The 24,220-nt window shown below is 43.3% G+C and overlaps 1 protein-coding gene across 1 annotated transcript in view; it reads left to right on the top strand.

The window, feature by feature from the left end:
* Positions 1-24,220, top strand: part of PLS1 (plastin 1) — a 125,146-nt gene that overhangs the window by 99,944 nt on the left and 982 nt on the right. Inside the window, exon 14 of the mRNA XM_054721626.1 lies at positions 22,720-22,844. Coding sequence (XP_054577601.1) covers positions 22,720-22,844 — 125 coding nt within the window. The remainder of the gene's footprint in view (positions 1-22,719; positions 22,845-24,220) is intronic.

Below are 24,220 nucleotides of genomic sequence, written 5' to 3' on the forward strand. Positions count from 1 at the left end.
ATGTTGCCTGAGTCCTGTGGTTCAAGTGTGTTTTTTCTTTTCCATCTTGAAAGGAACTAATGACATTGAGTTTTTATTGTTGCTTATTTTAAAAAAAAAATTCAATCCATGATTTGTCTTTATATATTTTAGACATAGAAATGTAAAATAGGAAAAGGAGACATGTAAAATTCTCTAATTGACTGTCACTCATTAAAATTGTTATACTCTAACTTAATGTTTTGTACTTTAATTTATGAAAAATAATAAGCTTTTGTATAATCAAATAAAATACAGTAAGGAAACATTTAGGAACAAATTAATAAATATTTATTGAGCTATTACCAGTAACATTTCTAGGCAAAGAAAAAGATATAGAATATAAGAAATTATTTGGCCCTCAGAGTGTTTGCCATTTATTTGGAAGGCAAATTTGTATAACTGAGAAGGTAATGATATTATAGTCATTAATTAATGCAACTACTATTATGGATAAATCTGACTGATCATTTCCAACTAAATGGTCAGTGAAGAGTGATGGAGAAAGTTGGATTTGATTTTAGCACCATGGAGAGGAGGGATTTGAATTGGTGGAGAACAAGAGTGGTGTAACAAGCTAGAAGAGGTCCATCTTGAATAAAGACAAGTCTGAGAAGGTTAGGAGAAATAATTTGGCTAGAGAAGAAGGTTCCTAAGGGATACAATGCAAGATATAGTCTGGGTTAACATTGTGGAGGAATCTGGCCTTAATAAAGGATATTGGTAAGGGCAGTAATGTAAGAAGAGTGACTATTTTAGGAATACTGTTCTGCATGTGGTGAGCAGATGACTGGAGGAAGAATAGTTTAAATCCAAGGACAATATATAAGAAGCTGAAGCTGAACTCAGGTATAAAGTGAAGGATTTGGAGGTAGGATGGGTCACTGGGAATGTTAAGAATGAATAGTATTTGCTATTGTAAAAGAACAGGTATGATTTGGCTTCTTGGTTTAGGAGAACACTGAAGAGAGACAGAGGTTAAAACTCCTGATTTGGGGGCCTGGGTAAATGGAAAACAAAGTATAATAAAAATGGGGATGTCATGAAGTTCAGCTGCTTTCTGGAAAAGAAGATGAATTCAGTTTTAAGCTTGTTGAATTTTAGGTGATTTTCAGGAAGTGAGGAGCTGGATGAAAGGAGATGTCAAAACTGTAAATACAGCCTGGCCGGTGTTGCTCAGTGGTTGAGCATTGACCTACGAATCTGGAGGTCACAGTTCCATTCCTGGTCAGGGCACATGCCCTGGTTGTGGGCTCAATTCCCAGTAGGGGGTGTTCTCTGTCATCATCGATGTTTCTATTTCTCTCTCTTCCTTTCCCTTCCTCTATCAATAAAAACTTAAAAAATAACAACCAGGAATACATATTTGGTGATCAGTTGAATAGAAGAAATGGTTGAGAATGGGTGCACACAAACTCTTTAAAGGAGAGAATTCATTGAGAAAAGTCGACTTCAGAGTATGGTTTTACTTAACACTGAGGTGGCAGAAACATACTGTGGAAGTGCCTGGCATTTAGTAGCTGCTTAACATAAAACTCTAGATTGTAAATAGTTGAGAAATTCGAGAGTGAATGCTAAGAATAGTTGGAATTGGAGAGGTTTTTGCCAACTGTAGAAGGCATTATAATTGAAAGCCATAAGTGGTACTAGTAAGAACCATAATTAAGTCAGTGCTATTCCTAGAAATTTCAGAAAAGTCAAGTTTACCCTTTTAGTTAAGTAATTTTCCCTCACAAAGATTATCAGGAGGTGGTATATTAGCCAATAATAATAATCATAATTGCCACTTATTGAGTCTTAGGTGTCATAATGTTAAACACTTTACACATTATTTCTTTTTTTCACAACTCTATAAACAAAAAGATGAGCATTAGAAAAATTAAATAACTTGTCCACTGTCATCCTATATAGTAAAAGCCTGATATTCTAAGTGTCTGTTTGTCCATTCAACCAATGAAAGTGTAATACAACCGCTCGCTATGACGTGCACTGACCACCAGGGGACAGTCAACCGGTCGACCAGTCACTATGACATGTACTGACCACCAGGGGGCATGCGCTTCGACCTGTAGGTTAGCTTGCTGCTGGGGTCCAGCTGATTGGGACTGAGCGAGATGGGCTGGACATGGAGCCCTTCCACGGTCCCTCCCTGGCTGGCCAACCTCCCACTTCCCTCCTCAGCCCTGATTGTGCACCCGTGGGGTCCCTTGGCTTGGCCTGCACCCTCTCGCAATCCAGGATCCCTCAGGGGATGTTGGAGAGCTGGTTTTGGCCTGGTCCCACAGGCCAGGCCGAAGGACTCCACTGGTGGATGAATTTGTGCACTGAGCCTCTAGTACAGCAATAAAGATGAATAACTGGATTTTACACCCAGACATGTCTAACTGCAGGACGAAAATCAAGCTATGGAGTTTTGGCTCAGCTAGTTAGCTGTGTGACATATTGCTCATTCATTTCATAAATACAGAGGTGGGCAAAAGTAGCTATACAGTTGCATTGTGATATTCATTTGAGTTAATAAATCTATGGTAATAATCATAACCTTCATGCCTTTGTCTATATAACAACTGTACACCTACATTTGGCCACCCCTGTATTCAAAGCTTACCCTGTCAGAGAAACCAAATGTGGCATAGGTAAACACCTAAACTGCTGCCTTGCAAAACAATTTCAAAACTACAACTAAAAGACAAAATGGACATCATCCAGAACCACAGGAAAGTTGGCTGAGTGGAAATTCTACAACTAGAAGGAAGGAGAAAAGCAAATTGAGACTCAGAGGAACTGCAAAAGGCTGAGGTATGGAGATGCGTGTGCACAGAGAGGACTGGTAACTGAGTACGTGGCTGGCTTTTTCAAGCAGGAGGGAGACAAAAGCTCCCGACTGCGCTAAACTCCAGTTCTGGGCTAGACTCTGGGGACCCAGACTCATTTGGGGGAAAACTGGACTGTCTGGCAGCAGGCGAAACTCGAGGGCAGCTTTCTCTCTGCCGCGATTACCTTGTGACTCTAAGACCCAGAGGCCTCTTAGGGCAGGGCTGACAGGGAAACCAGTGCTGTCTGCTTCGCCCTCAGACTCCGCCCCATCTAAGCTGAGCACAGAGGCTTTTGCAAGTCTTGTCTCATAAAGGTGTCTCCAGCACAAAAGTTCTCCTAGCGTAGACACAGCTGATCTTCACAGCCAGTTGGCCTGGAGGTAAATTCCTCCCAGTGACACCAACAACAATCAAGGCATAACTACAACAAGACTGTGCACACAGCCCACAAAGTGGTGCACCAAGAGTGTCTACCTCAGGTAACTGGGGAGGCTGAGCCACTGGGCCCTATAGGACACCTAGCACACAAAGCCACTCTATCAACTCATGGAAGCAGCCAAAATGTGGAGACAAAGAAACAGATCACAAATGAAAGAAATGGAGGAAAGCAAATGACTGGAAATAGAGTTCAAAACCACGGTTATAAGGTTTTTCAAGAATTTTCTAGAAAAGGCCGATAAATTTAGTGAGACCCTCAAGGATATGAAAAAGGACCAACTAGAAATTAAACATACACTGACTAAAAAAAAAAAACACATTATACAGAGATCTAACAGCAGACTAGAGGATTGCAAGAACCAAGTCAAATATTTGAAATACAAAGAAGCAAAAAAACACTCCTCAGGAAAAGCAAAAAGAATCCAAAAATATGAAGATAGTGTAAGGAGCCTCTGGGACAACTTCAAGCGTACCAACATCCAAATTATGGGGGTGCCAGAAGAAGAGAGAGAGAGCAAGATACTGAAAACTTATTTGAAGAAATAATGACTGAAAACTTCCCCCACCTGGTGAAAGAAATAGACTTACAAGTCAGGAAGCATAGAGAACCCCAAACAGAAGGAATCCACAGAGGACCACACCAAGACACATCATAATTAAAATGCCAAGAGCAAAAGACCAAGAGAGAATATTAAAAGCAGCAAGAGAAAAACAGTTAGTTACCTACAAGGGAGCACCCATACAACTGTCAGCTGATTTCTCAACAGAAACTATGCAGGCCAGACGGGAATGGCAAGAAACATTCAAAGTGATGAATAGCAAGAACCTACAACCAAGATTACTCTACCCAGTAATGCTATCATTTAAAATTGAAGGGCAGATGAAGAGCTTCACAGATAAGAAAAAGCTAAAGGAGTTCATCACCACCAAACCAGTATTATATGAAATGCTGAAAGGTATTCTTTAAGAAGAGGAAGAAGAAGAAAAAGGTAAAGATAAAAATTATGAACAACAAATACTTATCTATCAACAAGTGAATCTAAAAATCAAGTGAATAAAAAATCTGATGAACAGAATAAACTGGTGAATATAATAGAATCAGGGGCATAGAAAGGGAGTGGACTGACAATTCTCAGGGGGGAAGGGGTGTGGAAGGTGCGGGAAGAGACTGGACAAAAAGCGTACACCTATGGATGAGGACAATGGGAGGGTACAGGCAGAGGGTAGGGTGGGAAGAGTGTGGAGGGGAGCTATGGGGGAATAAGAGAAACAATTGTAATAATCTGAATAATAAAGATTTATTAAATTTAAAAATAAAAAGCTTACCCTGTCAGGTGGCCTCTGTAACTACATAGTTTCTGTGGTCCTCAAAGAGCTCACTGTTCAGGCAAGGAGGCAAAAAAGAAAACTCAAATACTATGAGGTGTCATTAATACTGCAGAAATGAGCTAAATGAATTAGGGAGCACCAGAGAAGGTCATGTGTTTTATGAAAACCTTAGCAGTTTAAACTAGCAGCTGACTAAATCTCTTGATGAATAAAGCTGAATTTACTTCTTGCTTACCATGTGGTATCTGCATGACCTTCAGCAAATAATTAATTTCTCTATGCCTCAATTTTCCCATATTTAAAATGGAGATATTAATAGTACCTATCTTCTGAGTTTGTTGACAAACTAAACAAGTTAACAAATGTAAAGTGCTCAGTAGTATGTGGCACATAGTAAGGGCTCTGTAAATGGGAATTACTAGGCTATTAGTACTGCCAACATATAAAGGGTATCACATGTGGAAAGGTTCCTGTTGAGCTTTTCAGGGAACTGTGGTAGCCACATCATTCTTTTTCCACTTTTATTTTTAAAAATGACAGGAAGAACAATAGACTGGAATTGTCCTAATAGGAGTGTATATCAAATTAGAAAAAGGGACAGTATAATTCATTATCTTGAAAATCAAGACAAACTCTAGGCTAGTTATCTTTAAGATTCTACAAATTACTTTTGTTTAAGTAACTTATTTATGATTAAGTTAAAGAATATGGAAGGAAAAATTATGAGAATGTATTTATATACTAAACGTAGGGTTTTACTATAACCCCTACTCCCTTTGCAAAAGTAAAATGTTTTTCACTAGGAATATACAAATCAGAGGAGTTTGAAGATAGACCTGTTTTCTTGGAAATAGGGAGGTAAAGGATCTGATATACCTATCTTCAAAAGTTAAATTTTCATTCAATTCAATAAAACTTTTTCCTAAGGAGAATCATAGGGAAATATGTTGAAAAAATCCTTGCTTCCTATATCTAAGTAAAGAAATATTTAAAATACCACAGAAAGTGTAAACTTTCAGTTATAAGATGAATACAATCTGGGGATCTAATGTATAGCATGGTGACTACAGTTAATACTATCTACACTAATAAAAGAGAACGATGCAAATTGATCGTACCTCCACTACGCCCACCAGCCAATCAGGAGCAAGTATGCAAATTAACCCAACAAAGATGATGGTGGCCAGAGAGCTGGAGTGAGTAGGAGGTTTGGGTTCCCCTGGCGATGGAGGAAGCCAAGCTTCCTGCCCGCCCTGGCCACTGCTCAAGGCTACAAAGTTTCAATTATAGAAGATAAATAAATCCCAGATTCCTGCTTCCAGCCAGGTTTGGCCTCCACTAAAGGAGGCACTGAAAAAAAAAAAAGGAGGGGCTGGGTCGTGGAGGGGTGTGGCCAGCCTGAAAATGGCCCTCAGCCCCTCACCCAGGCTGGCCACACCCCCATGGGGTGAGGGTCCCTGCTGGGGGGATTGGCCAGCCTGCAAACAGCCATCAGCCCCTCACCCAGGCTGGCCAGATACCCCACCCTGAAGGGGGTGTGGCCAGCCTGAAAATGGCCCTCAGCCCCTCACCCAGGCTGGCCACACCCCCATGGGGTGAGGGTCCTCGCTGGGGGGCTTGGCCAGCCTGCAAACAGCCATCAGCCCTTCACCCAGGCTGGCCAGGCACCCCAGAGGGACCCCCCACCCTGAAGGGGGTGTGGCCAGCTTGAAAATAGCCTTCAGCCCCTCACCTAGGCTGGCCATGCCCCCCAGCAGGGACCCTCACCCCATTGGGGCGTGGCTGGCCTGAAAACCACCACAGGCCCCTCACTCAGGCCACCCCATGCCCCAAGGGAACCCCCACCCTGATCCGGGACACCCATCAGGGCAAACCAGCCGGCCCCCACCCGTGCACCAAGCCTCTATCTATACTAATAAAAGGGTAAGATGCTAATTAGACTGGGAGACCTTCCAGGAGACCTTCTGGATGTTCTTCTGGACAAAGCCATGGTGGTGGGGCTGAGGTAGAGGCGGTTAGAGGCCAAGAGGGGAGGGCAGTTGTGGGTGATCAGGCCAGGATGGATGGCATTTGTGGGTGATCAGGCTGGTGGGGGGCAGGGTAGTGCAGTTGGGGGTAAGCAGACCAGCAGGGGGGCCAGTTGGGGACTAGCAGTCCATCAGTGGGGGTCAGTTGGAGGTAATCAGGACAGCGGGGGGGGGCAGTTTGGAGTGAGCAGGCCAGCAGGGGGCAGTTGGGGGTAAGCAGGCCAGTGGGGATGGAAGGTGGGAGAAAGCAGGCCAGCAGGGGGGCACTTGGGGGTGAGCAGTCTGGCAAGGGGGCAGGTGGGGGTGAGCACACTGGCAGGGGGGCAGTTGGGGGTGATAAGGCTGATGGAGGGGACATTTGGGGGTGAGCAGGCCAGTGGCAGAGGGCAGTTGGGGGTGAGCAGGCCAGCAGGCAGAGTGGTTAGGGGTAATCAGGCAGGCAGAATAAAGCTGAATTTACTTCTTGCTTACCATGTGGTATCTGCATGACCTTCAGCAAATAATTAATTTGCTGGTGAGCGGTTAGGAGCCAGCAGTCTCAGATTGCGAGAGGGATGTCTGACTGCCGGTTTAGGCCTGATCCTTGTAAACTGGCAGTAGGACATCCTTCGAGGTGTCCCAGATTGAAGAGGGTGCAGGCCAGGCTGAGGGACATTCCCCCGTGCATGAACAAATTTCATGCACCGGGCCACTAGTATTGTATAATTAAAATTTTCTGAGAGGAGATCTTACATGTTTTCATCATATATATGTGTGTATATATTAATAGTACCTATATTCTCTGTATATAATGTATACACACACACACACACACACACACACACACACACACACACACATATATATATATATATATATATATATATATATATATATATATATATATATATATATATTAGAGGCCCGATACATGGAGATTCATGCAAGAATGGGCCTTCCTTCCCCTGGCTGCCAGCACCACCTTCGCTCCAGCCTGGAGCCGCCTTTCCACCTTCCCATGCTGCCCAGAGGCCCCGAGTGGCCAAGGCAGTACAGAATGCCTGCAATGTCGCCATGGTGATGACGCAAATGTCCCACCCAGGCCACTCAGCGCCTATGTGTGCAAATTAACCCACCTTCTTTGTTGGGTTGATTTGCATACTCCTGATTGGCTGGTGGGCATCGCAAAGGCACAGTCAATTTGCATTTTCTCTTTTATTAGTGTGTGTGTAGAGAGAGAGAGAGAGAGAGAGAGAGAGAGAGAGAGAGACATGTGAGGTACTGGATGTGTTAATTAACTAGGTAGGAGGAATTCTTTCACAATGTTTATCATCAAGATTTACACTTTAAATATCTTACAACTTTGTCAGTTATACCACAGAAAGCTAAAAAACAAATTAAAACAATTTTCCCCAAACCTAAAAAAAATCATAAATATGTAAATAAGTAATCAAAATATAGCACAATTAAGCCACTTGTCTATTTTTTTATTTCTTTTTTTACCTGTATTTTTTTTTATTGTCTAAAGTTTTACATATGTCTTCTTTTATCCAATTGACACCCCCCCCCCCAGCAATTCCCACCCCGGGGAAGCCCCCCCACCCCAGTGTCTGTGTCCATTGGTTATGCTAATATGCATGCATACAAGTCCTTTGATTGCTCTCTAACCATCCCCACACCTTTTATCTCTGGATCTATTCTTTGATCATTATATCCCACATATGAGTGAGATCATATTATATTTATCTTTCTCCGACTGGCTTATTTCACTTAGCATAATGATTTCCAGTTATATCCATGCTTTTGCAAAGGGTAAAAGTTCCTTCTTTTTTAGAGCAGTACTACAGGCCCAATGCAAGAAGATTCATGCAAGAATAGGCCTTCCTTCCCCTGGCTGTTGGCACTGGCTTCCCTCCGGCACCCAGGACCCAGGCCTTCACTCTGGCCACCACCTTCCACCTTCGCTCTGGCTGGAGCCACCTTTTGCCAATAGCTCCAGCCCCGCCTCCCTCCTGTAGCTCACTCCACCCCTCACCACCCTCCATAGTAGGCATCCCGCCTGCCCCGGCCACTCCGTGCCTGTGCAAGCACTGCCCAGAGGCCTGGAGCGGCTGGGGTGGGGCGGAATGCTCCAGCCCGGCATCTACCATCTTTGTCACGTCAATTTGCATATCCCCTCCTTATTGGCTGTGGGCGCCTCCATCTTTGTCGCAGCATGACGATCAGTTGACATATTCTGTCTTTATTATTAGATAGGATAGTATTCCATTGTGTAGATGTACCACAGTTTTTTAATCTACTCATCTGCTGATGGGCATTTAAGCTGTTTCCAAATCTTTGTAAAGATTTGTAAATTGTGCTACTATGAACATAGGGGTGCATATATCCTTTCTTTTGGTGTTTCTAGATTCTTAAGATACATTCCTAGAAGTGGGATGACTGGGTCAAATAGGAGTTCCATTTTTAGTTTTTGAGGAAACACCATACTGTTCTCCACAGTGGCTGCACCAGTCTGCATTCCCACCAGCAGTGCACCAGGGTTCCTTTTTCTCCACATCCTCGCCAGCACTTGTCGTTTGTTGATTTGTTGCTGATAGCCATTCTGACAGGTGTGAGATGGTACCGCATTGTTTTGATTTGCATTTCTTGGATGATTAGTGACTTTGAGCATATTTTCATATGTTTCTGGGCTTTCTGTATGTCCTCTTTCAAAAAGTGTCTATTTAGGTCCTTTGCCCATTTTTTGATTGGACTGTTTATCTTTCTTTTGTTAAGTTGTATGAGTTCTCTGTAAAGTTTGGATAGTAAACACTTATCAAAACATCATTGGCAAATATGTTCTCCCATGCAGTGGGCTTTCTTGTTGTTTTGTTGATGGTTTCTTTTGCTGTGCAGAAGCTTTTTATTTTGATGTAGTCCCATTTGTTTATTTCCCCCTTAGTCTTCATTGCCCTAGGAGCTGTGTTGTAAAGATATTGCTGCAACATATGTCTGCTATTTTGTTGCCTATGGAGTCTTGTAGGATTTTTATGGTTTCCCATCTTACATTCAAGTCCCTTAGCAATTTTAAGTTTGTTTTTGTTTATGGTGTAAGTTCATGATCTAGTTTCATTTTTTTGCATGTATCTAACCAAATTATCCAGCACCATTTATTGAATAGACTGTCTTGATTCCATTGTATGTTCTTGCTTCCTTTGTCAAATATTAATTGAGCATAATTGCTTGGGTCTATTTCTGGACTCTCTGTTCTGTTCCATTGGTCTATATATCTGTTCTTGTGCCAGTATCAGGCAGTTTTTTGAACTGTGGCTTGGTAATATAGCTTGATATGTTGATCCCTCCAACTTTGTTATTCTTTCTCAGGATTGCTGCGGCTATTACGGGTCTTTTTTTTTATTTTTTATTCCAGGTAAGTTTTTGGATAGTTTGTTCTAGATCTTTGCAATACGCCGGTGGTTTCCAATGGGGATTGCATTGAATCTGTAGATTGCTTTGGGTAGTATGGATATTTTAATGATGTTGATTCTACCAACATGAACATGGTATGTTCTTCCACTTGTTTATGTCTTCCTCTATCTCTTTTTTAATGTCCTGTAGTTTTCTGAGTACAGGTCTTTTATGTCCTTAGTTAAGTTTATTCCTATGTATCTTAAATTTTTTGGTGCAATGGTAAATGGGATTTTTTTTTCTCACTTCTATTTCTGTGAATTCATTATTGGTGTATAAAAAGGCCATAGATTTCTGGGTATTAATTTTGTATCCTGCTACATTGCCAAATTCATTTATTAGATCTAGTATTTTTTTTTGATGGAGTCTTTAGAGTTTTCTATTTACAATACCATGTCATCTGCGAATAAAGATAATTTTACTTCTTCTTTTCCAATTTTGATACCTTTTATTTTTTCTTCTTGTCTGAGAGCTATGGCTAGCACTTCCAGTACTATATCGAACAGGAGTGGTGAAAGTGGTCATCCTCATCTTGTTCTCGTTCTTAGGGGAAATGAGTTTAGTTTTTGCCCATTTTTGGCTGTAGGTTTGTCATCTATGGCTGTTATTATGTGGAGTTGATTCCTCTATTCCCACTTTGCTGAGAGTTTTTACCCAGAAAGAATGTTGGATTTTGTCAAAAGCTTTTTCTGCATCGATTGATATGATTATGTGATTTTTGTCTCTCAGTTTGTTTATGTGATGTATCACATTTATTGATTTGTGGATATTGTACCAGCCTTGCATCCCTGGGGTAAATCCCACTTGGTCATAGTGTATGATCTTTCTAATGTATTGCTGAATCTGATTTGCTAGAATTATGTTGAGGATTTTAGCATCTATTATCATCAAGGATATTGCCCTGTAATTCTCTCTCTCTCTCTCTTTTTGGGGTGTCTTTGTCTGGATTTGGGATTAGGGTAATGCTGGCTTCATAAAAAGAGATCGGAAGTGTACCTTCCTCTTGAATTTTTTGGAATAGTCTGAGGAGGATATGTTTTAGTTCTTCTTTGAATGCTTCGTTGAACTCCCCTGTGAAGCTGTCTGTACAAGGGCTTTGTTTGCCGCAGATTTTTTTATCACTACTTCAATTTCTTCAGTAGTTATCGGCCTATTCCAATGTTTTTTGTTTTTTTTTTTTTATCCTTCTTGATTGACTTTTTGGAGTTTGTATTTTTTTTCTAAGAATATGTCTATTTCATCTAGGTTGTCCATCTTGTTGGAATAGAGTTGTTCATACTATTTTTTCATAAATGTTTGTATTTCTGTGGGATTGGTTGTTACCTCTTTCATTTTGGATTTTGTTTATTTGGGTCCTCTCTCTTTGATTCTTGGTGAGCCTGGCTAGAGTTTAATAAATCTTATTTATCCTTTCAAAGAACCAGCTCTTGGTTTTGTTTATCTTTTTTTTTTTTTTTGTCTCTATGTCATTTATCTGTGCTCTTTATTATTTCCTTCTTTTTGCTTATGCTGGAGTTTTCTTGTTGCTCTCTTTCTACATCGTTGAGTTGTTGGCTTAGATTTGATCTTTTTGGTAACCAAATCATTGTTTAATAGCATGCTATTTAGCCTCCAAGTGTTTGATATATATATTTTTGTTTTTATTGTAGTTGATTTGTAGTTTTATGTCATTGTGATCTGAGAAGATGCTTAATATGATTTCTATCTTCTTGAATTTGAAGAGTCTTTGCCTGTGTCCCAATATGTGGTCTATCTCTGAAAATGACCCATGTGCACTTGAGAATAATGTATATTCTATGGCTTTGGGGTGAGATGTTCTGAAGATGTCAATTAATTCCATCTGATATTGTGAGTCATTTAGGATTAATGTTTCTTTGCTGATTTTTTGTTTAGAGGATTTGTCACATGGTGATAGTGGGGTATTAAAGTCTCCTACTATTACTGTATTGCTGTCAATCCCTCCCTTGATATCCTCCATAAGTTTTTTTTAATGTATTTGGGTGCTCCTGTATTGGGTGCATATATATTTATCAGAGTTATATCTTCTTGTTGAATTGCTCCCTTTAGTATTATGTAGTGGCCTTCTTATCTCTTGTCATGGCCTTCACTTTGAGATCTAATTTGTCAAATATAAGTATTGCTACCCCACCTTTATTATTATTTTTTTATTTCATATGAAAAACCTTTTTCCATCCCTTCATCATCAGTCTGTGTGACTCCTTTGTTCAGAGATGGGTTTCCTACAGACAGAAGATATATAGTCATGTTTTCTTACCCACTCAGCTACCCTATAACTTTTGATTGTGGCACTTAATGCATTTACGTTTGAAGTTATTATTGATAGGCACTTGTTTGTTGCTATTTTCATTCTTTATGCCTGTGTTTCTTCTTCGTTTCCTATTTATTCTTTTTACAGCAGACCCTTTAGCATTTCTTGCATTGCTGGTTTGGTGATGATAAACTCCCTTAGTCCTTTTCTGTCTGTGAAGCTCCTGATTTCTCCCTCAATTTTGACTGATAGTCTTGCTAGGTACAGTATTCTTGGATTCAGACCCTTCCTTTGCATGACTTTGTATATTTTATTCCATTCCCTTCTGTCCTGATGTGTTTCTGTTCAGAAATCAGTCGATAGTCTGATGGGAGATTCTTTGTAGGTAACTTTCTGTCTCTCTCTGGCAGCCTTTAAGATTATTACTTTGTCATTGGTGTTTGCCAATTTAATTAAAATGTGTCTTGTTGCCGGTCTTTTGGGGTTCTTCTTGTTTGTAACTCTGAGCTTCTTGGACTTGTGTGTGTTTTTTCTTCCCAATATCAGGGATGTTTTCTGTCATTATTTCCTTAAACAGGTTTTCTAATCCTTGCTCAGTTTCCTCTCCTTCTGGCACCCCTAAGATGCAGATGTTTTTTCATTTTGTCTTGTCCCAAAGTTTCTTTAGGCACTCCTCCTGCTTTTTAAGCTTTTTTTTTTTTCCTAGATGCTGCTCTTCTTGGGTATTTTTTCCTATCTTGTCTTCTAGCTCACTGACGGGCAGTCGGACATCCCTCAAGGGGTCCCATATTGGAAAGGGTGCAGGCTGGGCTGAGGGACAACCCCCCTCCGTGCACGAATTTCGTGCACTGGGCCTCTAGTCTTATCTAATAAAAGAGTAATATGCAAATTGACTGTACATCCGATATACCCACAAGCCACGCCCACCAGCCAATCAGGAACGAGTATGCAAATTAACCCAACCAAGATGGCTGTGGCCATGGAGCGAGCAGGATCCTTGGGTTTCCCCAGCAATGGAGGAAGCCGAGCTCCCTCAGCCCTGGCCTTCGCTCAAGGCTACAAAGTTTCAATTATAGAAGATAAATCCCAACAAAAATGGCTGCGTCCATGGAGTGAACAGGAGGCTTGGGTTTCCCCGGCAATGGAGGAAGCCAAGCTTCCTGCACACCTTGGCTGGCCCAGGCCTTTACTCAAGGCTACAAAGTTTCAATTATAGAAGATAAATAAATCCCAGATACCAGGGCCACCGCTTGGGTCTCCAGGGGGCGTGGCTGGCCTGCAAACCACCACAGGCTCATTGCCCAGGCCACCCCATGCTCCAAGGGAACTCCCCCCCTGATCCAGGACACCCTTCAGGGCAAACCAGCTGGCCCCCTCCCATGTGGCAGGCCTCTATCTTATATAATAAAAGTAATATGCAAATTGACCATCACCCCAACACACAAGATGGCTGCCCCCATGTGGTCAAACGTGGCTGCCCCCATGTGGACAAAAGATGGCTGCCAGAGATGGCCAGCAGAGGAGGGCAGTTGGGAGGGACCAGGCCTGCAAGAGAGGGCAGTTAGGGGTGACCAGGCCTTCAGAGGAGGGCAGTTAGGGGCAATCAGGCTGGCAGGGAGCAGTTACACATCAATCAGGCTGGCAGGGGAGTGGTTATGGGGTGATCAGGCTGGCAGGCAGAAGCAGTTAGAGGCAATCAGAAGGCAGGCAGGTGAACCATTGCGAACCAGCAGTCCTGGATTGTGAGAGGGATGTCTGACTGCAATCGGACAGTCGGACATCCCTCGAGGGTTCCCAGATTGGAGAGAGTACAGGCTGGGCTGAGGGACACCTCCTCCCCCGTGCATGAATTTCATGCACTGGGCCTGTAGTATATACGTAGAATCCACAACCTTCTTTAATCTATCTATCTATGTATTTATTTGCTATTGGAAAAGGAGAATAGAGAGTAGCTAGTGATTGGTGATTGGAATTAGTTAAGTTATTAGTAGAGGAAAAGAAAAAGTGAGGAGAGGAAAAACAGAAGCAAAAACAAACAAACAAAAACTAACCAACAATCAAGCAAACAACAGCAACAATACAGAAAGAAAGAAAACGGCAAAAAATATTGGATAGTGAAGAAAGAGAATATGTCCTAACTGGTTTGGCTCAGTGGATAGAGCGTCAGCCTGCGGACTGAAAGGTCCCAGGTTCAATTCCGGTCAAGGGCATGTACCTTGGTTGCAGGCACATCCCCAATAGGAGGTGTGCAGGAGGCAGCTGATCGATGTTTCTAACTCTCTATCCCTCTCTCTTCCTCTCTGTAAAAAATCAATAAAATATATTTTAAAAAAAAGAAAGAAAGAGAAGAGACAAGTGTGTATGGGCTTAGAGCAGGGTAGAAGAAATTAGATATATGAATAAGATCAATTTTTCACAAGGAGTAAAAAGAAAGGATAGAGGATAACTAAAGCAGGAAAAGGGTATGAGAAACAGGACAAAAAAGGGGGAAAAGTGAGGAAGAGAGTGTTGGCATAAAGGAAAATTTGAGATAGAGTAAAATAATGCTAAAGGGAAAATAAAAATACAATGTAGAACACTAATCCCAAAATAAAATAAAATAAAGAAAAACATCAAATAAAATTTAAAAAAGGGTAAAGTAATATTAATAATAATAATAGTTAAAATTAACAATATAATAAACAAGGTAAAATCAAGTGAGAGAAAAAGAAATTTAGTTTCTTAACCTTTTGCACTTGGATGTCGAGTGTGACTCGATACGGTTAGCATCGGTAGCAGCTCGAGGAAAAAGCAAGCGAGTGCAAAGGGTTAAGTAAAATAAAAATGTGAAGTACTGAAGGTCATTCACTTCCTCTACAATTCTGCTTGGCATGTCTTTCCTTTCTGGTAGTCAGCACAGTATTGAAGTTCCCTGTGATTCACCACTCCTCTGTGTCATAAGCCACAATCCTGTTTTCAACCAGGCGGATCTCTCTGTTCTCTTTGGTTCTAAGCCTGCTGTTAGTTGTATTTATACACAAGAATCAATTTCTGATACAACCCCTGGGTGGCAGTGTTTCTGTCTTAATATATGGGGCTAAAAGGCCTCTCTACCCCGTATTTAGATTTTGCTTTTCCTGCCGCACTTAATACTGGGTTGGAAGGACAGACTGCCCCAGAGCTGGTTTTCTGTTCATCTCTCTTAACTCTGATCCCCAGTTTCCACAAAAACAACTTTCCCCTGCAGTCTCGGTGAGTGTTTTTATTTTTTTATTTTTATTTATTTATTATTTTTTTTTCATTTTGTTATTCATTTATTCATGCTTTCTACAGAAACTTACAAAATATTTACTGTGTTGAGCTCTGTTCTTTTTTTTTAAATGAATCTTTATTGTTCAGATTATTACAATTGTTTCTCCTTTTTCCCCCCATATCTCCCCGCCACCCGGTTCCCACCCCCCTTCTGCCCTTACCTCCCCCCCAAAGTCCTTATCCATAGGTGTATGATTTTGTCCAGTCTCTTCCCGTACCCCCCCCCCCCCAGACACACCTTTCCCCCTGAGAATTATCAATCCACTCCCATTCTATGCCTCTGATTCTATTATGTTCACCAGTTTATTCTGTTCCTCAGATTTTTAATTCACTTGATTTTTAGGATCACTTGTTGATAGATATGTATTTGTTGTTCATAATTTTTATCTTTACTATTTTCTTCTTTTTCCTCTTTTTAAAGAATACCTTTCAGCATTTCATATAATACTGGTTTGGTGGTGATGAACTCCTTTAGCTTTTTCTTATCTGTGAAGCTCTTTATCTGCCCTTCAATTCTGAATGATAACTTTGCTGGGTAGAGTAGTCTTGGTTGTAGGTTCTTGCTATTCATCACTTTGAATGTTTCTTGCCATTCCCGTCTGGCCTGCATAGTTTCTGTTGAGAAATCCGCTGACAGTCGTATGGGTGCTCCCTTGTAGGTAACTAACTGTTTTTCTCTTGCTGCTTGTAAGATTCTCTCTTTGTCTTTTGCCCTTGGCATTTTAATTATGATGTGTCTTGGTGTGGTCCTCTTTGGATTCCTCTTGTTTGGGGTTCTGTGCGCTTCCTGAACTTGTAAGTCTATTTCTTTCACCAGGTGGGGGAAGTTTTCTGTCATTATTTCTTCAAATAGGTTTTCAGTATCTTGCTCTCTCTCTTCTTCTGGCACCCCAAAAATTTGGATATTGGTACGCTTAAAGCCATCCCAGAGGCTCCTTACGCTATCCTCACACTTTTGGATTCTTCTTTCTTTCCGCCTCTCTGGTTGGGTGTTTTTTTATTCCTCATATTCCAGATCTTTGGTTTGACTCTTCGGGTACGGTGGTCTACAGTTGAGTGTCTGTATATTCTTTATTTCAGACAGTGTATGCATAATTTCTGACTGGTCCTTTTCCATTTTTTTGGTATTCTCATTAAGGTCCTTGAAGGTCTCTTCAAGTTTCTCAGTGGTTTTTAGAAGATTCTTGAGTAACCTTATAAACGTGGTTCTGAACACTGTGTCATCCATTAGTTTGCTTTCCTCCATCTCTCCTACTCATGACATACTTTGGTGTCTCCGCATTTTGGCTGCCTCCCTGTGTTGATGGAGTGGCTTTGTGTGGTCAGTGACCTATATGGGCTGGTAGCTCAGCTTCCCAATCACCCTAGGTGGTCGCTCTTGGTACACCCCTTTGTGGGCTGAGTGGAAAGTCTTGGTGTAGTTAAAAGCCTTGATTGCTGTTGGTACACTGGGAGGAATTGACCTCCAGGCCAATTGGCTGTGAGGACCTGCTGTGTCTATAACGGAAGAATTGCTGTGCTGGAGGCACAGTAGGGCTTTGGTGCTCACTGAGTCTGCCTCTTGAATGTGTCCCTTATGAGAGTGGTTGAAATCTGGTGTCGTGCACACCGACCACTAGATACCCTAGTGTCTGGATCTCCAATGGGGTGCAGGTCTGAGGCCTCTCAGCAGGAGCAACAGCAAGAGCTACAGTTTTCTCCTCTTTGCTTGGGCGGTTTTGGAGCAGTCTGACTGGAGCTGCAGTTAATTTGGTTGAGCTGCCACAGCACAGGCCATTTATATGTAAAAGCCGCTGTGTGGAGCCTGGGCCGGTTTGTAGAATGTGCGGGGCGGGGTCTTAGGGCGGGGCGGGGTCTCAGGGCATCACTAGGCTGGGGTGTGGCCAACGGCCATGGCTGCCTTCAGCCGTCTCTGCCTTTCCGCGTTTCCAAGTCTCCGTGTCCTGCGCTCCAGCGCAGCAAACCCTGATTGCTGGGCGCACCTCTGCAGAATAGTCACTCTCACTCTCTGACCGATGGCCGAGAGTCCAGCTTCTCCCCATATATGTCTGGGTCCCCCGCGTGTCCCCAGAAACTGGAGTTCAGAGTGATCGGGAGTTTGTCTCCCTTCGGTTTGAAGAAAAGCCGCGCGCCCAGCCGCCCGCTGCCAGCCCGCTTCTTGTGCGCCTCCGTACCTCGGCTCTCCAGCGTTTGCTCTCCCTTCTCTTCTTAGTTGTAAATCTTCCCCTCAGCCAGCTTTCCTGTGGTTCTGGGTGGTAGACGTTTTGTTTTTTAGTTGTATTTTTGAAATTGTTGTGCGAGGCGGCAGTTTAGTTGTTTACCTTTGCTGCCATCTTGGTTCCTCTTCTCTCAGTGAGTGTTTTTAATTGGTAGATCCTATGTACTGTACTTAGCAAGCAAAAATAAGGATTTAAAAAAAAAAATGGCCAGAAGAGGCATGCAGACTCACGTCTTTTTCCCCTGGCACTATGCGTGACATTTTTTCCTTCACGCTGCCTTTCTGGGCCCAGTCCAGCTTTGGTTTAATATCTATAGTTCCCTTCTGCCAGCAGCCCTGTGGACCCCCTTCCACATTCAAGGGCTACACTGATCCCATTGGTTGCGGACTTTGTGGGGCACAGCCTTCCTCTGAGACTCTAGTTCCCACTGCACGCGTTTCTCCCTCCAGCCTTGATCCCAAATCTCACCTTTCTTTAGGTGGTATCTGACCTTTCCGTCCGTGCGTTGCCTCACCAGCTGTGTTTAATTTGCCAGTTCCAGGTGGATGTTGTTGAATTCAGTTGTTCTATCTGCTCTGTGAGAAGGCACAGGGCCTGTCCACATTTTTGGCGCCACTTTGTCTCCCTCTGGACAGCCCGCGGTTGGGGAGGTTGGAATTCCAGTGTCCGTGGGTTTGCAGCTGAGGCAGCTAGTCCCTGGGCATTGTGGTTGTAAGGTCCTGGGAGGTATCCGAGGTCTCCCGGTTGAAGGTAAGGCTGGGCTTCTGATCAAAGCTGGTCTCCTATCATAGCCAGTCTCCCTTTCAAGATGGTGTGGTCTCTGTGGCAGAGCCAGCCACTCCAGGAGAGATTTCACCAACAGTAGAGGCTGCCCGGCCAGGGGAGTTTGGTCTTCCAGTTCCCACCAGGCCTGTGAATTATAGCTGTCCCTCACTGACAAATACAGACACCCCCGCATGGCCACACACTCTTACTTCGTTCTCTCACTCACACACTATCTTGCAGCCAACCATCCCTTTGGCAGCCATCTTGGATCTCTCCACTTGTCTGTTTTTGAATCACCACAGAAATATTATGAAAAGAAAGCACATAGAAATTACAATTTTATTATAGAACTAGAGGGCTGGTACACAAAATTTGTGCACTCAGTGAGGGGGGGTCCCTCAGCCTGGCCTGTGCCCTCTCACAGTCCGGGATCCCTTGGGGGATGTCCAACTGATGGGTTAGGCCTGCTTCCATGGGGGAGCAGGCCTAACCCATCAGTCGGACATCCTTAGTGCTGTCATGGATGTGGGAGAGGCTCCTGCCAACACTGCTGTGCTCACTTGCCATGAGCCTGGCTTCTGGTGCACTGACCACCAGGGGGCAGATCCTGCATTGAGCGTCTACCCTCTGGTGGTCAGTGCACGACATAATGACCAGTCATTCTGCCATTGAGTTGATTTGCATATTAGCCTTTTATTATATAGGACTAGAGGCCCGATGCATGAAAATTTGTGCACTCGGGGGGAGAGGGAATTCTCAGCCCAGACTGCACACTCTCACAATCCGCAACCCCTCGGGTAGGGTTCAGTCCCATTGTAGCATGGCTCTGGTTACCCAGGCCTACGGGCCGAGGGCCGGTGGGACTAAGAGGCCAGTCTGATTGCAGCATGGCTCCGGTTCACCGGAGCCTGTGGGCAGCGGGAGGGACCAAGATTCCCAAATCGCAGCATGGATTTGGTTACCCAGAGCCTGCATGCTGAGGGTATAATCCAAGAGGCCAGTCCGATGGCAGCATGGCCCTGGTTCCCTGGAGCTTGTGGGCGGGGGGAGGGACCTAGAGGCCAGTCCGATGGTAGCATGCTCCTGTTCCCACAGCTCCATCCCACTGCTGCGCTGCGGGTGTCTGGTACCCATAGCTGCCTCCTGCCACCATGCCATGGGCAGCTGGGACCCAGGACTGACTCCCGTTGCGCCGGCCAGGACCCAGGACTGATGCCCGCTGTGCCGGCTGGGACCCTAGCCTGGTGTTTTGTCATCCGTCTGTTGTTTAGGTAGTGATAGACCCTGGCTTTTTATGTAATAGGGTTATATAAGTGTTAAGTTTAATTTTAGGAAGTAGAACAATGTACATCTAGAAAGCTTTTTAAAATTGTAGATTTCTGGAGGGATGAGGACAAATATGTGATACCTTAATCAATAAAGAAATTTTTTTAAAAAGTGTAGGTTTCTCGCCCCATCTATATCCTCATTACTTTGAGGATAGGGATAAATTTGCGCTTCTAACAAGCACCTGAGGTGATGTTTATCTAGGTAGTTTGCAGAATACACATTGAGAAAACAGGTGTGAGAATTTTTCAGAAATAGAGAAGATGACAAAAACAGATCCAAGTTACCACCAAGAAATAGACTGAAGAACTCTATTTTTATCCCTCTACTTCTACCCCCCCGAAGTGTTTCATATAATAAGCATTCCTGAAAATGAAGAATATAAACTTTTATAAAATTAATAAATGCAGTGGCTCATAGATCATGACCCAAAGAGAGCAGGCAGTTACTCTGTTTCACATGCTTCAATTTGTTTTATGAAACATTTATTAAGAATGACTTTTGGCTAGAAACTATACTGGAAGCTTTCACGTATATAATCTTTTTTTTAAATTTCTTTATTGATTAAGGTGTCACATATTTGTCCTCATCCCCCAATTCCCATCCCACACCCCTCCCCATGGATGCCCCCACCCCCCTGTTGTCCTTAACCATTGGTTAGGCTCGTATGTGTATAATCTTAATATTCCTAGGATTCCTGTGACATTCCCATTGTAGTAATTTGGAAAGAATAATTTTGACTTCAGGTAACAGAAATCAAGTTTAAAGTGATTTAAGCCAAAGGAAAAGATACAGAACAAGAGCAGAAATCCAGAGGCGTAGGACTGACTTCAAGGTTGGTTGAACCAGTCACTGAAGAATGTCATTCAGGACTCAAGTTTTTGTCCATCCATTCTTTGCCATCTAAAGTGCCAACTTCACCCTAAAGCTGGTTCTCCTCTTGGTTATAGGATAGCTTCTGGCTACAGAGGTGTTATCCTTTCATTCACATCCAGGAGGAGGGTTTGCTGGCTTTTCATAATTCTCTCCGAATAGTAAGGGCCTCACATTAAATTAAATTAAACCCAAATTAAATCAATGTGGCTTAGACTAGTATTTTTCAATGTGTTTTATTATTCACTCAAGGAGTCTTCTTAGACATTTTCTTCCTAAACACCCCTTCCCCATTTTAAGAACATAGATATTACTGTATGTCTGCTTTATACATAAAAGAGTAACTTGATCACCCCAACCTCAGAATGCATGGCCTAGACTAATTCAGGACACCTCTGGAACTGTGGATGGGATCAGCCTTCCTTGGAGCACATGTCCATGTGTGGGAGGTAACAGCAAAAATGTGAGTTCTGTTAGGATGGAGAAAGTAGTAAGGAATGGATTTGGGGTAGGCAAAAAACAGTGGCCACCATTCAAGCTGAGAGACAGAACAGATAATTTGTATTGGTAAGTGGTAAAATAAATTCAGACCAGAATTTCTAACTTCAACTGCAATGCTCTAGTCACTAAAACTTAGTTATCCCTTTTTAGTTTGTCTTGGAGGTAACGTCAACAATGACGAGAATCTTGAGAGGGACAGTTATGGATTCAAATAGCAATTCTGTACTTACTGGTTATGTGGAAAAGTCACTGGAGCTCTGTGAACTTTATATTCTTTCTCTTTAAAAGAGATAATATAATTTCTTGAATACCAGTTTGTTAAAAAGATCAAATAAGCTAAACATGTAAAACAACAAGAAAAATGCTTTTGTAAATGTTAGTTCCTTTCCATTATCATTTTTCCTTTTGAAAAAATTAAGTGAAGGCTTAGGAATTCATGGTCTAAAAATATACATTACTAGTGGGCCAGTGCACGAAATTTGTGCACATTAAAAGGGAATTAATTAGAGGAAATATTTTAATATTGCTATTTGCCCTTTCTCTATAATAGAAGTGTCAGAGATGAAAGAAAATTAGTAAAATATATATGAAAATCTTCCTCCTGTCAGAGTCTGGGGTGCGCTGCGGGACCCAGAGTCAAGTTCCCACCCACCTGCGCTTGCCTCAAAATTACATGAGACCCAGACCCAGCCGGCTCCCCCCCCCCCCCCCCCGCCCCATTGGGCGAGATCCATACCCGGCCGGCCCCAACCCTGTCAAGCCCTGCCAGACGAGGGGTACAGTCTCAGGTCCCCTGGCCTAGGGTGGGGGGAACGCCGCCTGAGGTCCCCCATCAAGCCCTGCTGGGCGGGGGCCACGCCTTGAGGTCCCCCATCAAGCCCTGCTGGGCGGGGGGTACAGCCTGAGGTCCCCAGTCATGCCCCACTGAGCGTGGGGGCGCAGGCTCAGGTCCCCCGGCCCAGCGCCATGCAGCCTCAGGTCCCTGCTGATTGCTGGTTACAGGAACCCCACCTCCGCTGTGGGCGCAGCCATCTTGTGATGGCTTGTGGGTTAATTTGCATATTACCTCTTTATTATATAGGATTGTTAGAATTTGCAAAACTATTTATTTAAAATTCATCTCCATTCATTTCAAATGTTGTTTATTTTATACAGAATGAATACTGTATTTTATACAGAATGAATACTGTAGTTAGCATACTTTTGTAATTGTCACATCCACAACTTCAGGAAGATGATAGCTCTCTACAATGTAAGCTCTGTAAAGATGGGAGGGAAAGTGTATTTTTAATGATTTGTGATGTGTGCTGGTTGCAGAGAAGCTGAATGTTGAGTGTAAAGAAAGTTTATAAATTGCTTTCAGTTTTATGGTCATGATCTTCTGGTTTGATACGAATTTTCATCTATTCTTTATTTTCTAGGACAAATCTATTAGCACTAGTTTACCTGTCCTAGACTTAATAGATGCCATTGCACCAAATGCAGTTCGTCAAGAAATGATAAAGAGAGAAGACTTCTCTGATGAGGACAAGCTGAACAATGCTAAGTAAGCTTTTATTGTTTGTACTAGCTTTCCCGTTGCAGGAAAAATCCTGCAATAGGATTTCCTGCTGCACTCTACCACGCCTCTGTTCCTCCCTTGCCGCCCGCCTCACCTTCTCCTCCAGCCCGCCGCGTTTCCCTTTGCCCCCGGCTCCGCCTCCGCTCCGCCTTTATCACCCGCCTCACCTTCTCCTCCAGCCCGCCCGCGTTTCCGTTCGGCCCCGCCTCTGCCCCGCCCTTGTCGTCCGCCCCGCCTTCTCCTCCAGCCCGCCCGCGTTTCCGTTCGGCCCCGCCTCTGCCCCGCCCTTGTCGTCCGCCCCGCCTTCTCCTCCAGCCCGCCCGCGTTTCCCTTCGGCCCCGCCTCCGCCCCGCCCTTGTCCCCCGCCCCGCCTTCTCCAGCCCACCCGTGTTTCCCTTCGGCCCCGGCCCCGCCTCTGCCCCGCCCTTGTCCCCCGCCCCGCCTTCTCCTCCAGCCCACCCGCATTTCCCTTTGGCCCCGCCTCCACCCCGCCCTTATCCCACCCCCCCCCCCTCGCTTGCTTGCTTCTTCGAAGCTTTACTCCCTTCTGCAGCTCTTGACTTCTTTGGACGCTGTCTTGATATGCAAATTAGCCGCCATCTTTGTTGGGGCAATTTGCATACTCGTCCTGATTGGTTGGTGGGCGTGGCTTGGTTGGTGGGCGTGGCTTAGGTGTAGCGAAGGTGCGGTCAATTTGCATATTTGTCTATTATTAGATTAGATTAGAACATAGTGGCTCTTTAAATTCTTAAATCCATACAGGTAAGGTTAATATATCTTTAAGATTCACATTTTTAAATACAACTTGTATAAGTAATATGATTTAACTACTCAAACTTAACTTTTTTGTAAAGTTAAATCATAAAATATTTCGTTCTTTTATTAACATACTATATGCATATCTATGTGCATAGATTCGTGCACATTGAAAAAAGTTAATTAGAAGGTGGCCGGCGGTGAGACGGGCCTGACACACCCTGGAGCCAACCTCCCATGGTCCCTCTCTGGCCAGCCGCACCTGGGGCAGCACCAGAGCTTAAAGGGCATCTGTGGAGTGAGTGGGGTCCCTCAGGCAGGTGGGGGCGCTTGGCCTGGTCTGCAGGGATAGGGCCAAAACTGGCAGTCCAACATCCCCCAAAGGTAAGGTGACCAGATTTTAACATTGGTAAAGCGGGACACCATTGACTGGGGGTGGGGTGGGGGGTTTGATTAAAAATTTGGTCTATATGGAGCAACAAAAATTGTCATAGAATGCAAAAATAGTATTGTAATATATTTTTTAAAAATTTCAACATAAGTACAATTTACAAATATAATAAAAAAATATGTATAGTATTATTTTATTCTTTGGCATATTTCTC

This window comes from Eptesicus fuscus, chromosome 9 (genome assembly GCF_027574615.1).
Source record: "Eptesicus fuscus isolate TK198812 chromosome 9, DD_ASM_mEF_20220401, whole genome shotgun sequence".
Classification (NCBI taxonomy): domain Eukaryota; kingdom Metazoa; phylum Chordata; class Mammalia; order Chiroptera; family Vespertilionidae; genus Eptesicus; species Eptesicus fuscus.